Source organism: Balaenoptera physalus (assembly GCF_965194825.1).
Source record: "Balaenoptera physalus genome assembly, chromosome: 4".
Lineage (NCBI taxonomy): Eukaryota > Metazoa > Chordata > Mammalia > Artiodactyla > Balaenopteridae > Balaenoptera > Balaenoptera physalus.
Window position 1 is genome coordinate 97,152,684 of NC_138891.1, and position 16,791 is coordinate 97,169,474.

At 39.5% G+C, this 16,791-nt stretch overlaps 3 protein-coding genes across 7 annotated transcripts in view; 2 read left to right on the plus strand and 1 right to left on the minus strand.

Annotated features, from left to right (window-relative positions):
• Positions 1-1,371, plus strand: part of RPL24 (ribosomal protein L24) — a 146,017-nt gene extending 144,646 nt beyond the window's left edge. For all 3 annotated transcript variants that reach the window (XM_082460647.1, XM_082460648.1, XM_082460646.1), the window contains exons 4-6: positions 11-147; positions 564-627; positions 1,252-1,371. In XM_082460647.1, coding sequence (XP_082316773.1) covers positions 11-147; positions 564-627; positions 1,252-1,332 — 282 coding nt within the window. In that variant the 3' untranslated portion in view covers positions 1,333-1,371. The remainder of the gene's footprint in view (positions 1-10; positions 148-563; positions 628-1,251) is intronic.
• Positions 1-4,297, minus strand: part of CEP97 (centrosomal protein 97) — a 53,587-nt gene extending 49,290 nt beyond the window's left edge. The window contains exon 1 of the mRNA XM_082460358.1: positions 4,169-4,297. Within this exon, the coding sequence (XP_082316484.1) occupies positions 4,169-4,235 (67 nt within the window). The 5' untranslated portion in view covers positions 4,236-4,297. The remainder of the gene's footprint in view (positions 1-4,168) is intronic.
• Positions 4,298-4,392: 95 nt separating this feature from the next.
• The window catches only part of ZBTB11 (zinc finger and BTB domain containing 11), a 29,505-nt gene continuing 17,106 nt past the window's right edge, over positions 4,393-16,791 (plus strand). Inside the window, exons 1-3 of one of the 3 annotated variants that reach the window (XM_082460325.1) lie at positions 4,393-4,843; positions 10,922-11,157; positions 11,791-12,022. In XM_082460325.1, coding sequence (XP_082316451.1) covers positions 4,534-4,843; positions 10,922-11,157; positions 11,791-12,022 — 778 coding nt within the window. In that variant the 5' untranslated portion in view covers positions 4,393-4,533. Of the gene's footprint in view, positions 4,844-5,125; positions 5,248-5,889; positions 9,763-10,921; positions 11,158-11,790; positions 12,023-16,791 lie in introns of those variants that run through there. The other 2 variants (XM_082460326.1, XM_082460327.1) reach the window with 2 other exon arrangements.

Below are 16,791 nucleotides of genomic sequence, written 5' to 3' on the forward strand. Positions count from 1 at the left end.
TGTTCTGTAGGAAGAAATTCAAAAGAAAAGAACCCGCCGTGCAGTCAAATTCCAGAGGGCCATAACTGGTGCATCTCTTGCTGATATAATGGCCAAGAGGAATCAGAAACCTGAAGTTAGGAAGGCTCAACGAGAACAAGCTATCAGGTGAGGAAGCTTTCATTATGAGCATTTCAGCTATTGGAATGGATTTTAGGTTATGTTTGGGTTTATAGGCACAGGAATCAATCTCACGTTATTTTGTGTTGTGTTACTTGCATCTGTATAGGAATTGTCAAATTGTAAATACTCATGTTTAATAATACAGAAGTTTATACTATAGTCTAAATGATTTGTTGAAATTCTATATGCAATTATAAAGATACTATACAATTTCTAACAAGTGTTAAGCTGACTTGGTGGTTAATGACATTTGTTAATAAATCCTTGGGATTTATCATACAAATAATTGCAGGTGGGGAAGGAATATGTTAATTCTACTTTTCCCAATCACTAGCCTCCTGTTAATAAGCTATACCCTTAAGGAGTAAAGTGCTTTGCTTAAGTTATTTTTAACCCAACAGGGCTGCCAAGGAAGCAAAAAAGGCTAAGCAAGCATCTAAAAAGACAGCAATGGCTGCTGCAAAGGTAATTGTGGGATTGTCTTGGATTTCTCATTTAAAGCAACAGAAAGATTTACTTTTAATCCAAATTGTGGTAAATGAAAGTTTCAGTTTTTAAGGAATTTACTGCAAGGCTCTAATGGTGTCCATAATTGATTTCTGAGTGAGTGATTCAGGTCTCCAGAGAGGTCCCTTTGCTAAAGCCAAATGAGTATGTTAGTGCTATATAGAAATGGGAAAGGGGAAAATAAAGGTGTTTTAAAGTTTATTTTGAAATAATTCTAGATTTTCAGTAAAATTTTCTATAATTGTACAGAATTTACCCAGCTTTAACAGTGTTAATTTCAATAACCATAGTAAAAATTTCAAAACCAAAAAATTAGCATTGGTCCTTTTTCTGTTCTTAGGATACAATTCAGGATCCCACACTGCATCTAGTTGTGTCTCTTAACTCCTTCAATCTGATATCTTTGTCTTTCGTTTATATTTCATATAAAGGTGGACTTTATAATATTAGGAACACAGATAATTAGGAAAGCAATCTAGGATACAAACAGAATCTGGGCATAAGAGAGCAGTGATTGGGGGGAAAAAAACAAAACAAAACCCCACATGGAATAATGCCACATAACATGTTGTCTTTTTACAGGCTCCCACAAAGGCAGCACCTAAGCAAAAGATTGTGAAGCCTGTGAAGGTTTCTGCTCCCCGTGTTGGTGGAAAACGCTAAGTTGGCAGCTTGGATTTTTAAATAAAGATCTGACTATAACTAGATTGTGGTGGAATTTTTACTCCTAAATTAGGCATGTTCAGCCTACACAGTAATAGCTAAACTACACAGTTAGGAATTTAAGAGCTAGGTGGGTTTTTTTGTTTTTTTGTTTTAATAAATTATTTATTTATTTATGGCTTCATTGGGTCTTCGTTGCTGTTCGTTGCTGTGTGTGGGCTTTCTGTAGTTGCAGTGAGCAGGGGCTACTCTAAGTTGTGGAGCATGGGCTCTAGGCGTGTGGGCTTCAGCAGTTGTGGCGTATGGCCTCAGTAGTTGTGGTGCATGGGCTTAGTTGCTTCGCGGCATGTGGGATCTTTGGGAATAGTGCCTCCTAATGTAAGCCTCTTGGAGAGATGTTAAGCAAGATGATGTAAATAAAATAAGATCTATATGGTTAAATGCAAGCTTTGCCCAGCTGAGGCTATAAGGGCACATTGCAGACTGCATTGTCTAAACTTTTTTGTTACATAGCTACAAGTACTAGGATGTCGCATAGATTTTAGCCAGGTTGATTGCTAAAAGATGCATTTTTTTCTTCTGTCTGCAGAAAGTAAGCCTTCTTAATGAGTTATTTTCTTGTTAAATTACCCTTCTCCATAATAGACACATTTATTTCATATGGGGATGCCTTTTGGTTCACTAGTATCTCACCTTTTAACCATTAGCTTATAGCTGAGTTAAAACTACTTAGAACTATCACCTGTATTTTAAAAACATATATGAAAAAAAAGGTCATGCAGCTGTGAACAGAGAAAGCTTAAAAGCCAGTCAAAATACCCAACGTGAATGCAGAGCTACATGTTCTTACTTTTGAACAGAATAAAATGTCCCCTTAAAAGCACTGCTTTTTTGGTCTAAATGCCTTAAAATGGAACTACCCATTCTGATTACCTTTGAGTCCTGAACAGCTTGCAGCTCAGGACAATATAAACACTAAATACTTGTTCTCACAGGACAGCAAGTTTAGCTTTTCTCAGGAAGACCACTGGACCACGTGTAAAACATTTCACTGAAACATTTCTCTGTATTGGCCCAAAGGCACAGAAGAGAATCCCAGGTTTTAATGGGCTTCTCAGGGCTTTCACGGGGTGTGTTTTGATAGAAACTGATTTGGGTGTGGAGGGATTTCAATTAACTTAGTTTCTCTTAGCGATGTACACAACTTGTTTACTTAAAATTTTAATCTACTTACATTTAGTTTTTTTTAAGTGTTAGTTTTCTTTAAAGGTTTATTTTTAATTTTTATTTTTTTGGCTGCATCGGGTCTTAGTTGCGGCATGTGGGGATCTTTTGTTGCAGCACGTGGGCTCTTAGTTGTGGTGGTGGGTTTTCTCTAATGTAGCTGTGGTGCGCAGGCTCCAGAGTGCATGGACTCTAGTTTGGGCAGGCAGGCTCTAGTTGAGGTGGGCGAGCTCAGTAGTTGTGGCACGCAGGCTTAGTTGCCTCGCGGCATGTGGGATCTTAGTTCCCTGACCAGGGATTGAATCCGCATCCCCTGCATTGCAAAACGGATTCTTACCACTGGACCTCCAGAAAAGTCCCACATTAAATTTAGTTTTAAAGGAAGTCTATTTCACAGCAAAACTGGGTGCTGGCCCAGCACATATACATCCCTTGGAGGGTGGATTTGGAAATCCATTCTGGGTGCCCCACCCCTTGGGAGCAGGGGTGTGTCTCTATCTTCTAATTCCTCCCTCACCCAGCTGTAGTCTGTGGAATGAGTGGCCCTAAGGCCTGGTAGTTCTATCTTTCCTCAGGGCCTGGGAGCTCATGTACCTACAGCTAGAATATTCAACTGCCTCAAACAACCAGGCCGTTTGGAAATTCCTGCAATCCCCAACCCCCAAGTGCGGGGGTACTGAACGCATCCCGCTTTTTTGTATGTTTTAATTATTTCATTTATTTAGGCTGCGCTGGGTCTTAGTTGTGGTTCGTGGGCTCCTCTGTTATGGCATGCAAACTCTTAGTTGCAGCATGCATGTGGGATCTAGTTCCCTGGCCAGGGATAGAACCCGTATCCCCTGCATTGGAAGTACGGATTCTTAACCACTGCACCACTAGGGAAGTCCCGCATCCTGCTTTTTGAGCCCACTGTTTTCACCATCTGTCCTCACCTATTTCCAAAGGGTCACTACCTCACTCTGACTGCAGACTCTAGGCTGGGAGAGGAGAGGGTTGGCCCAGAGTTTTCAGGCTCCAATAAAGCACCGCGCAGTCTGAGCCGCCTCGGCCTTTTGTGCGTTCACTATATGTTGGGTGTAAAATGGAGAATTTTTTCCTCTAAGTTTATGTAAAAATACATGCAAATAAAGCTGTAAGAAAACACTGCTAGCTGCTCTTCCTCACTCCTTGCCAACATGACTACCTTCATAGGTAAAAAATCGTCAATACATAAACTGATCATTCCAGAAAAATGACTATTCCATGGGTAGTTAGGAACAAGCAGTTGCTTAGAAATTACATTAACTTCTGTCACGGAGAGATTTAGATTTTATAACACTCAACTGGAAGCTACATTTCCACGTGAAAGGGCTTTCTTTGGTCTTACATCCAGTGGCTAATATTATACTAGGGGCCTCAAAATCTGGCGCTTTTATGTTGTCGGGTGTCTCAAAACGTAGGCGGGGTCAAAAAGACTCCTTTACACCTTGGGGTATCTCCGACGGGATTAACAACTTCCCACCACCGCCTCCTACACGTGCTCAGATCATGGGAAAGGGAAAAACAAAAAGGGAAACTGCCAGGACTTAAGATGTCTGCTCAAAACCACTTCGATTTCCCAGGAAGGGCCTACCCGCTTCCAAAATGTCCGTCCGCAGTCCTAACGTCACTTGGTCGGCTAGATCAAGCCAGAAAGCCATTGCGCTCCAATCAGGGCTTAGCCCCCTCACCCACTGCCCTTGATTTGCGTCACTTCCGGTGGTGCAGCAGCCATTTTGTCAGTCGCCAGCGGATCCCGCGCGCTGGAGAAGTGCAGTTCCTCTTGGTTACCAACTCGTCCGTTCTCCCTCCGTGGTGCGGGCGCCCTCGAAGAGCACTCACCACAGACACAGCCAGTCCTCCCTACAGTGCCGCCACTGCTGTTGCATCCGTCCGGAACTAGTGCGCTGTCTTCCTCCCTTGCCACTGACAGGCGCCCTCGGGGAGCCGCCGTCAGCGATGTCAAGCGAGGAAAGCTACCAGGCCATCCTGCGCTACCTGACGAACGAATGCGAGCCGTACGCGCCGGGCACCGAGGGTAATGTCAAGCGTAAAATCCGCAAGGCGGCCGCCTGCTACGTGGTGCGCGACGGAACGTTGTATTACCAGCGGCGGCAGCGGCACCGCAAGACCTTCGCCGAGCTGGAGGTGGTGCTGCAGCCCGAGCGGCGCCGGGGGCTTATCGAGGCTGCGCACCTGGGCCCGGGCGGCACTCACCACACCCAGCATCAGACCTGGCACGACTTGTCCAAGACGTACTGGTGGCGAGGTAAGACCTCGCCCGCGGTAAGGGGGAGGGCGGGCGGCTTGCTCCCAGGAAAGGCCCGCAGCCGGAGGCGAGCCCGTCTGAGCACCCGCGAGTGTGAGGGTCCGGCACCCGCCTCCCGGACGCCGCTCGCGGGCTCAGCTTAGCCCGTGCCCGGCGGCGGAGCAGCTGCCAGGCGGAGTCGAGAGGGTGGGGGACGCGAAAGGAGCCGCACTTCCCACAGGAAGGAGGCCGGGGAAGCTGGGGGCGGGCCCTGGCCCGGGGTGGGGCGAAGGGGGCTTCCCCGGGGGCCGGCCCAGCCGCGGGGAGGGGCCGGGACGCGCGGGGTGCGCTGGGCCCGCCTCCTTCGGCGGCGCGGGAGGCGGTGGCTTCTGCCCTTCGCTGACGCTTTCGGGCGGCCGTTGCAGGTGCTGTGTGTGGTGCGTTTTAAAATCCTGTTTGTGCGGATGGTTTGGGAGCGGCACGGTCCGCCCAGAGCCCGGCCGCTTTCTGCCGTGCGTTCCGCTAGGGTGTTGGCCAGCGGGTTTGAGCTTCTGCTGATCCGCTTGCCGGGGTTCGTCTTTGTGCTACTGCGGCGTGAATAAGGAGTCATGCAGTTGTGTGCAGAAGTGATTTCGAGTGACTGTGTGGAAACAGTCATTTGAGCCTAGTTTTTAGAACAAGAATTTTAATAGCAGGTAGTCTCAGTTCTGGTTATTTTAATATTCTTCCCTTCGCTGTAGTGAAGAGCGATTTGGAAACTGTGAGGCACTATGTATACCCAGAAAAGATGCGGTTTCTGGGATTGTTATGGTCCCGGAGTGTGGCTGTAAAGTTTGACTCCTTGGGAACCAGGTTAGGGGAGGAGAGAAAGGGTCCTTCGGGGTTTTTGTTTTTGTTTTTGTTTTTACCTCCCTCACGCTCCAAAAAGTTGATGAATATTCAAACCGTTCGGTTATAATTAGTAAAAGTTTGCAGGCCTATAGAAGAGGTTTCGTCAGGAAAGATTCCGTATGGTTTTGCAGAAATTAACTTATGGAACTTAATCTGTGAGTAAGGAAGTTAGACTACTGAATATGAACTTTGCTGGATAGGTCTTTTTGCTTCTTAAATAATTCTTTCGTGTTTTCAAAAACAGTCCAGCTCTCTATGTTCTTCTTAAAAGCTTTTCCTTATTTTATATTTTAAACCAATATCTGAATTAAATTCCTATAAAGAGACATGACTGAAGGGTAAATATGGAGTAATTGCTGCATTTTGTTAGGATTGATTTGGTCAGACATAGTTTTGTTGAACAAATGTCTCAGGTTTAATATTTTATGACATGTTAAAACGATAATTATAGCTAAAGATAACAGGGATCAAGCTTTTACATGCAGGCATAGTGCTGAGCACTTAATTTATTTTTACATAGTATTTAATCCTCATCAAACCTTGTAAGATGGAAACATTTATGTCTCTGTTTTACAGATGGGAAAACTAAAAGCACCAGGAGCTGACCTTTGGGATTTCAAACTTTTCTTAACCACTATTATATGGTGCTAAATGGGCTTAGTGTTCAGAATTTTCCTTCCCTAAATTGATTATCTGTGAGTGATGTCTAATCCAGTATTTTGTTTGTTTGATTTTTGTTTTAGTGGGCAGTGTCTTAAAAGACAAAAAAAACCCTGAGACTGTGTTGATGTTTATTTTTTTTAATGAGAGATACATTTGTGGATAAGTAGACTTTTGAAGTCCTTAATTGTCCAGAACAGTTGTTCTCTAAGTTTGGTACTAAACCCCTGAACAGGGAGGCCCTGAGATCCTTTCAGAGAATCCCCAAAGTCAAAATTATATTCATAATAATACTAAGGCATTATTTGCTTTTTCACTTATTGTATCAGAAGTACACAGTGGCGTTTTCCAGAGGCTACATGACATGATAATATGGCAATAGATTGAATGCATATATGATAATCTGTCTTCTGTTAAACCACACATTAAAAAGACTTGCAAAAATGTAAAGTAGTGCACTTTTCTCACTAATTTTTTTATGTTTTGGTAAATAGTATTTTTCATATAAATGCTATTTTTGTTAATATGTAATGGGTTTATGATACTATTTTATATCATTATTTTTATTATTTTAATATTTCTTCATTTAAAATGAGAATTCATAGTAAGCATCAGAGGAGTTTGCCCTCGATTATTAGCTATTCATTTTGATATTTATTACATTAACACTTTGCTCGTTTTACTTGTTTGTTATAGGCCTATTAAAATTAACAACATTGGGGACTTCCCTGGCCGTTCAGTGGTTAAGACTCCACGCTTCCACAGCAAGGGGCGTGGGTTCAATCTCTGGTTGGCGAACCAAGATCCCGCATGCTGCTCGGGAGTGCCAAAAGGAAGAGAAAAAAAAAAATTAACAATGCTGCATAGACAGAAAAATAAACATTCTTGGACCTGGAACTGATAACTGATAAAACATTTTTAACTATCAGTTTTTAATGTGTCATACACCACAAATGGACCCTTTTTATAATAAACATACTCCAAAGCCCTGGAGATGTTTATCTGGGAACTAATAAGATCTAATCAGTGTAGATACCAAGAAAAAAATGATTCCAAAGTCAGAGATAGTTTACTGGGATTTATTATTTACGCTGCTTTTTCTAGAATGTTGCCATCATAAGCACTGCCATTATATCCTGGTAATCAGGCAAGTTTGTAGCAACTTCACTTGTTTGAGCGCAGTGAAAAACTGGCTCAGTGCCTAAAGTTGACATATAGCAAATTTATTTCAGAATGTAAAATGTTAATAGTCTCACCCTCTCAACCCCTTATTTTATCCTGTATTGTAGTTATATGCTGGAGTTTCCAAATAAATGACTCTCTCCCCTGCCTCAGTCAAATGCTGACTCATGGGGATCTACAATTAATGCAAAATGTGAGGAGAAAATTAAATTAGTAGGAAAAAAGATTAAACTAGGAAAATTATGTAATAGGTTAAATTAGCTACCTGCAGAGGTTCCTACCCTAAGAACTGATTTGTTTTATGGGGATAAATTGATGCTGCCATTATCTAATCTAGAAGAGGAGGGTGTAATTTCTGAAAACCCAGCAAGAACTGGGTCTATGTTAATACAGCTGTAACTGACCACTTTGTAACCTCTTTGAAGAAAAAAAACAAAAAATCTGAATGACTAATATGCGTGGAGAAATAGAAATAGGAGCCACTATTCTCTGGGCCTCATCACTGATCGGGAGGGAGGGAGGTTCTTGAACAGCTAACAGGAGCAAATTGTTCAATTTGGCAGATCTCTAGAGTAGGGGTTCTCAACCCTGGACAGTTTTGCCTCCCAGGGAACCTCTGACTATGTCTGGAGACAATATTGGTTGTCATAACTGGTGGTGGTGTTTGAGGGGCTGCTATTGACATCTGATTAGGTAGAGGTCAGGAATGCTCCTAAACATGCCACACTGCACAGGACAGGACAGCTTACTCACCCCTCCCTGCCCCACAACAAGAATCATCTGGCCCAAAATGTCAACACTGCTGAGGTTGGGAAACCCCGCTCTAGAGTGAGAATCTGTTCCTCAAGTTGTTTTATCAGAGGTTGTTTACCCACTAAGTCTATGCTCAGTAAAGAACCTCTTAATGCTAATTTGGTATTTTATGTGGACTTTTTTTTTTTTTTTTTTTTGGGCTGCATTGGGTCTTCATTGCTGCGCGTGCGCTTTCTCTAGTGGCGGCGAGGGGGGGCTACTTCTGGTTGCAGTGCGCAGACTTCTCATTGTGGTAGCTTCTCGTTGCAGAGCACAGGCTCTAGGCGTGCAGGCTTCAGTAGTTGTGGCACGTGGGCTCAGTAGTTGTAGCACATGGGTTTAGTTGCTCTGCAGCATGTGGGATCTTCCTGGACCAGGGCTTGAACCTGTGTCCCCTGCATTGGCAGGTGGATTCTTAACCACTGCGCCACCAAGGAAGTCCCCTACGTGGACGTTTTTATGGAGGTTGACCATTGAGCATCATTTAACGCTTATGTAGTAGTTACCTTGTCTCAGACACTGTTCAAAGTGATTTATAAATATTAACATTTTATCGTTATAACACGCTGTGAAGGTAAGTGCTGTTATCCCCATTTTGGCACAGAGAGGTTAGGTGACTTGGACATACATGGTCACAAAGTTAGTCAGTGGATTCAAATTTTCCTACATAAAGTAATTGCTACTCCTTGTGGTAATTACCCACTCTTAAAATAGTAAGTTAACTATGTTTACGCCTTTATGTCTTTTCAGTGATTAATTTGAGTCAGATTCTTTCAGCTTAATCAGCTCTGGGCGAGCTAAAGAGGTCAGGTTCCTGAATCTGTAAAGCTAGATTTAAGATGGATCCCATCAAAACACTAACACTCGGATTTCGAATTAAAGGACTTCTAAAATACGATAGGATGATTTTTCATACAGTTGATCGACTGTCATACATTAATACCTTTTTTTTTCTATAAATTTATTTTATTTTTATTTTTGGCTGCATTGGGTCTTCGTTGCTGTGCGCGGGCTTTCTCTAGTTGCAGCGAGCGAGGGCTACTCTTCGTTGCGGTGTGTGGGCTTCTCATTGCAGTGGCTTCTCTTGTTGTGGAGCAAGGGCTCTAGGTACGCAGGCTTCAATAGTTGTGGCACGTGGGCTCAGTAGTTGTGGTACGCGGTCTCTAGAGTGCAGGCTCGGTAGTTGTGGCACACGGGCTTAGTTGCTCCGCGGCATGTGGGATCTTCCTGGACCAGGGCTTGAACCCGTGTCCCCTGCATTGGCAGGCGGATTCTTAACCACTGCACCACCAGGGAAGTCCCGAGAATATAAATTTCCGAATTTATTAGTCCAGTGTGTACTTCTTTTAGTAAGTATGGGATATAATACAATTTGAGAAATATTGCTTAAATACTATCTGAAGGTTGAAGTGCAAGTAAGTTGGTATAATTTATCATCTTGAAACTCTTTTCAGGAATTTACTATATACCTCTGTATCATTTTAGCTAATTAACAGCCTTTTCATTTGCATTTTACTTGGGGGTTGTAGGGGAAGAAGTTTCTGTCACAGGGATGGATAAATGTATTCCTGGGTAAGTAGCATAATATCCTGAAAGTCACATGACTTCTGGAGGCCCACTTATGCAGTTTACTAGATGTGACTTTGGACAAGTTATCACTTAGGGCTTCATTCTCTTTGTCTGTAGGATGGGAATTAATTGTTCCTCCCTTACAAGTATGATGGAGAGGGGGGAGTGTGTGTAAAGTGTTCCTCCCTGCTTCCTACCCCATCCCAGCATGTTGAGTTGAAAGTTGAAATTCAAAATAGGGTTTTATGAGTGGCTCGTGTATAATCAACTTTTGATAGATTGTGTATACTGTTATTTAATAAAACTCTAAAAGCTCATAGCTTTCAAAGACAAGAGATATATTTTACACTCATTACAAGTTTGGATGTGGTCCTTTTCAGGTTGCAGATTGGCTCCACCTGTTTTTTTCATCTACATTTCAGGCTAAAGGACAGTATCCATCTGGGACATGCTGCTCTTTGACAGAGGGGACATAAGTCAGGGAACCGATGGGAAACATTGCTTCTTAAAGCTTCTAGTGACACATGGCATCCATCATATTCATTCATATTCCATTGACCAAAGCTAATTGCATGGTGAAGCCTGATGTTAGTAAGGTGGAGAGTTATTAGCGTGAACCACATTATTATATTACTGTTTATGAAGGTCAAAAACAGTTGAATATTGGCAATTTCATATAGTTCCTATTGCACGAGTGAGTTGAAACTCACATGGAGATGGATGGTGCTACATAATCGTACAGTGAGTAAATGAGCAACTAAGAGTGAACAACAAAACAGTCTACCTCGGCATGGAGACAAATTGTCATTATAGCGTATCTTTGAAAAAAAATGTATCTTAAATTCTAAATAATTCACTCTACATACTTTATGGGCATGTGTGTGTCTGTATACATGCACTTGAATATACATTAGTATACACAGATTAAATAATGAACAGTATAATCTTCAGTTTTCACATGAGAGCAGTATTAAATTTAACTAGTTAATTTTTGTTTCATTGTAGGTATATTAAAGCAAGTCAAAGATTACATTAAACAGTGTAGCAAATGCCAGGAGAAACTAGATCGATCCCGTCCTATATCAGATACTTCAGAAATGTTGGAAGAATTGGGACTAGACCTTGAATCTGGAGAAGAAAGTAATGAATCAGAGGATGACCTGAGCAACTTTACTTCGCCTCCAACTACAGCTTCCAAGCCTGCAAAAAAGAAGCCAGTATCCAAACATGAACTTGTATTTGTAAGTGGAACTTTCCATTCAGCTTAACATTTGTAACTAGTGTGTTAGTATTTATAGTCTTAACTGAATTTTTTCTGAAACCACTAAAACTGCTTTCCTTTTGGCACTGTCATTGTCATGTTGTTACATGCCCTAAAAGTTTGCTAATACTGCCTCTTCCTTAATCATAAATATTCCTGTTGTTTCTTCTCATCAGAATGTAACTTGTTGGTTTGTTGTTAATTACTCCTCCTCTCTTCTTTTTAATAGTATATTGGTACAGGTAGACAGAATACATTTCTGGAAGCAGTTTCTGGGTCATGCAGCAAGGTAAAATTAAGCTGACTAGGTCTTTGTTTTTTGCCTGCATTCGTTTCTTATATCATCAAATAAATTTCTGACTAATAAGAGGAGGCAGCAAGAAGTGAGGTGCAGATTTTCATTGGGTCAAGTAGAATGAACATAGCAGAAGACAGTGAGAACAATATATCTTTTTATTTAAATACATAGGTAATAAAGAATATCAGGTTATTTCTTCATATTAATTAGTGGAATCTTTTATAAGGGAATAATGTGTCTTGTTTTAAATTCTGTTAAGGGTAAAAATACAGATGATATGTAATGCAACTCTTGGTCTCAAACTTATTTTGATAGGTTGACACCAAAGGAGTGGTGAAACGTTCTTCTCCAAAACATTGTCAGGCTGTCTTAAAACAGCTGAACGAACAGAGACTCTCTAACCAGTTCTGTGATGTTACTTTGTTAATTGAAGGAGAAGAGTACAAAGCTCATAAATCTGTTCTGTCAGCTAATAGCGAATATTTTCGAGATCTTTTTATTGAGAAAGGAGCTGTTTCCAGTCATGAGGCAGTGGTGGATCTTTCTGGTAAGAATTTTCTGATATTCGTGTTTTTTGTTCATAAGTATATACTGGAAGAGGGGTGTGTATATCTTACAAACTCAGGTTTTATGCTCAAGTGGGAGAAGCCCACTTACAGAACAGACTAAGCTGAACTGTCAGGTCCTCCCTTTTAGTAGGGTTTCCAAGATAGAGTTATGAAAAGGCTGTCATTTCCTGTCACTACCCGTTAGGGGAGACGATTGTAGCAGTAGTAGAATTTCTGGGATCTACACTGTTAAAAACAGTTTGAGAGAAATCCATAATTGCACCAGTGTTATTACACTAAGTAAATATATTACTTTAAAATTGACTGCCTGAATCTTATGTTGTGCAACATGAAATTGTAGAGCACTTCTGTAGGTCTGTTGTTTTTCATTTTTTAAGATTAATATTCGTCATTCATTAGATTCGATAATCAGATTGTCAATATAGAATAATCAGAATTCCAGGTGTGGTTTTTTGGTTTCTTTGGGCCTGCTGCTGTTGTTGTTATTATTGTAAATGGATAATTTGACTTTCTTTTGGCCTCACTAGAATTTATGTATTGGCTTAGGAGTCAACAAATGAAAATTTAGGAAGCATTAAAATAGGTAACCTTATTTATACATTTCCTCATAATATTAATTTGCTGTAACTCTTGAATTACTGACACCACTGTGTGAAATGTCATTTCCTCTTTCTGAAACAAAAAAGTGACTTTATCCAGGTATATAAATACTTACCTAGTTAACCACTGATCCTTTTCTACCTTATACTGTTAAAACTCACCTTCTCTGGAAAGACAAATTCATATATTTTTCCTTAACAGTAGCTATATGTTTAATTACTAAAAAATATTTCTCAAGCATCCATTGTGTGCAAGGAACTGGCCTGGGCTATGGGGATACAGTGGTGAACAAAAACTTTTACAGAGCATAGAGTTGCATTACATTCTAGATTTGTGATATTTACTTTGGTGACTCAGAGGAGAAAATACATCTTATTCTGGGCCATCTGAATAATAAAACCTATCACAAGTGTAGTCTTGATGCGTTAGCTTTGGAATTTTTTCCTTATCTTTCATGTATCTGAAGCAGAAAGAAGAGTGTGTGTTGCTCTTTTCCAGTTTCTCAGCAGCTTATAATAGCAAATGAAATGTCTCCAAAATAACTGCAGCACAGCATCCTATTATTCCAACAAAATATCTCATTTATTCTTCATTCCATATGCTTATTTTTATATATTGTTCAGGAAATATAGTGTAAACCAATAGCAGGTGAAGTAGACATTGTTAAAAGTTTTGTTTGATTTTTAAATATTCAGTAGATAGACTAATTGTAAAATATGTGTAAAGTATAAAAAAAAGATAAAATCTCCATCTGTTTTCTAATTACCTAGTTTAATGGTTGTTGAATTCATCAGTGTTTTCCTTTATGTTGTTTATGCTTTAAAAAAAAATTCTTCCCTACTCAGCCGTAAAGATATTTTCATATACTGTCTTATAGTTTTTCTTTCTTATTTAACTTTTAATCTATTTGGAATTTTTTTTGGATGGTGTGAGATAGGTGTTTGATTTCATTTTTTCCCATTTTGTCTCAGAACCATTTAGTGAAAACTCCCTTCTCTTCCTACGCATCGGCCATGCAAATTCTCTTAAAAAACACATTTTCACATGTTTGGTACTGATTATAGGCTTTTTTCCAATCTATTGGTTGTCTCTTCCCACAATATTATTGCTTGGTCTTAATTACCTTAGCTTTATAATAATGAAAGTCTCCCACCTTAATTATTCAGGTGGGTGTTAGTTATTCATAACTCTTTGCTGTTCCATATAAACTATTAAAGCAGCTTGTCTGCTTCCACAAAAAGAAGAAAAATGTATTTTGTTAGGGATTACATCGAATTGATAAAGTTTTAGAGGTTTTTCCATAAAAGTCTCACACATCTTTTGTTAGATTATTCTAAGGTAGTTTATACTTTTTGATACTATTATAATTTTTTTCTTAAAATTATATTATTTATGATTTATTTTTGGTAACTGTTGATTCTATATACAGTAGTACTGTATATAGAATCAACAAAGTAGTACTGTATATAGAGTACTGTATATAGTAGTACTGTATATAGTAGTACTGTATATAGAATCAACAAAGAATCTATAGATAAATGTCTGAATGACTACTAGTCATTCAGACATTTATCTATACTCTGAGATTTTCCATATAAAACAAATATTGAATATATTAATATATTATCTGCTAATAGTACTGTTTTTTTTTTCTACCTTTCCAGTCCTTATATTTTGAACTTCTTTCTTCTCACTTTACAGTGCCGTTTAGGACTTAAAAAAAAAACCCAGCAGTTAAATAGGGGTAGTGATAGAGGGTTCACTTATTCCCATGGTAAAGAAAGACATGGGAATGCTTTTTTTTCTTTTTTAACCATGAAGTATATTATTTGGTGAATGTTTTAAATAGATTACCCTTTACCCCCTTTAACATTAAGGAAATTTCCTCTGAAATAGGTAGGTGTGGACTTAACCACATACTTTTTCTGTATCCGTTGAGACCATCTTTATTTATTTCATTCTGTTAATGTGGGAAATTACATTGGTTTACTAATGTTAACTCAATTTTTCATTCCTGAGATAAATCCAGTTTAGTCATAATATATCTTTTGTACAAACTACTGTGTTTGGTTTAGAATGCTAATATTGTTAGCCTGTTTCCAAGTGTATTCATGAGTAATTTTCCTTTTTCACACTGTTTCTGTCATGTTTTGATATCAGAGTTGGTTTAGTCTTATAAATTGTGTATTCCCTCCAATTTTTTACATGCACTGAAGTAGTTACTATGAGATTAGAATTATTTGTTTCTTGAATATTTGGTAGAATGATGGCTAAAATTGACTGGACTTTTGGGGGAAGATTTTTAGCTACTAATTCGACAAGTTTAATGGTTAGGGAATTATTCTGTAGGTTTTCTATTTCATCTTGAGTAATTTGTAGAAAGTTTTGCCATAATATGTCCATTTTATCTAAATTTTCAAGTTTCTTGGCACAATTTTTTTTTTTTTTGTCGGTGCCGTGCGGCCTGCGGGATCTTAGTTCCCCGACCACGGACTGAACCTGGACCTTCGGCAGTGAAAGCGCAGAGTCCTAACCACTGGACTGCCAAGGAATTACAGCACAAAATTTTTAATATTCTCTTCTAAATGCCTACAGTGACTGTAGATTTGTCTCTTTCATTCCTTGTGCCTTCTCTCTCATTTCTAAATTTTTTTTACTAGAGGTTTACTGACTTTTAAAAAAAGAAGTTGGCAGACTATAGCTTGTAGGCCAAATCTGGCCCACTGCCTGCTTTTGTAAATAAAGTTTTATTGGGAGACAGCCACATCCATGTATTTACATATTGTCTGTGGCTGCTTTTGAGCTTACAAGGGCAGAATTGAATAGTTGCTACATAAACTAGTGACCCACAAAACCTAAAATATTTGCTTATCTTGCTCTTTACAGAAAAACTTTACTAAGCCCTATGCCAAAGCATAATTTTTTAAATGTTAAAAACCTAACTTTTATGCAAATACTATAGTACAAGGTTTTATATGATTAATTTAGGAAACCAGTAAGATGTTAAAACTGCTTCTAATAGAATTCTGAAGAAAAGATTTGTATATATTGTCTTTCAACCAGAGGAATGAATTTGCTCAAAATGAATTTGCTAATAGATTGGTTAATATCCTATAGAGAAATAAACTGTAAGTTTTGGAGTTATCTTTCCTACCCTGATAGAAAAAGCTTCTTAATCTTTCACATTTCATTTGCATTTGCAATTACTTTTCTGTAAGTTAATTTTTACAGAGTTGTAAAATAGTCAATAGCAGTCAATCAGTGGTGCCTGCTCAACACTACTTTTTTTTTAAATTTACTTAATTAATTAATTTATCTATTTATTTTGGCTGTGTTGGGTCTTTGTTGCTGCGCGTGGGCTTCCTCTAGTTGCAGCGAGCAGGGGCTACTCTTTGTTGTGGTGCGCGGGCTTCTCATTGCAGTGGCTTCTCTTGTTGTGGAGCACGGGCTCTAGGCACGCAGGCTTCAGTAGCTGTGGCACGTGGGCTCAGTAGTTGTGGCACATGGGCTCCAGAGCACAAGCTCAGTAGTTGTGGCACACGGGCTTAGTTGCTCCATGGCATGTGGGAACTTCCCGGACCAGAGCTTAAACTGTGTCCCCTGCATTGGCCGGCAGATTCTTAACCACTGCGCCACCAGGGAAGTCCCTCAACACTACTCTTAAAGAACACCTGACTACAAGGATATATTATACAGCACAGAAAATATAGCCAATATTTTATAGTAACTATAAATGGAGTATAACCTTTTAAAATTGTGGAACACTATGTTGTATACCTGAAAGTTATATAATACTGTACATACACTGTACCTCAGTAAACAAAAACGCAATATTTTTGCCTGATAACCAAATTTTTCTTTATTGAAGTAGAGTTGGTTTACAATGTTGTATTAATTTCTGCTGTACAGCAAAGTGATTCAGTTATACATATATATACATTCTTTCTTAATCTTTTCCATTATGGTTTATCACTGGATATTGAATATAGTTCCCTGTGCTATACAGTAGGACCTTGCTGTTATCCATTCTATATATAATAGTTTGCATCTGCTAACCCCCAACTCCCACTCCATCCCTCTGCCACTCCCCCTCCCCGTTGGCAACTACAAGTCTGTTCTCTATGTCTGTGAGTCTGTTTCGTAGACA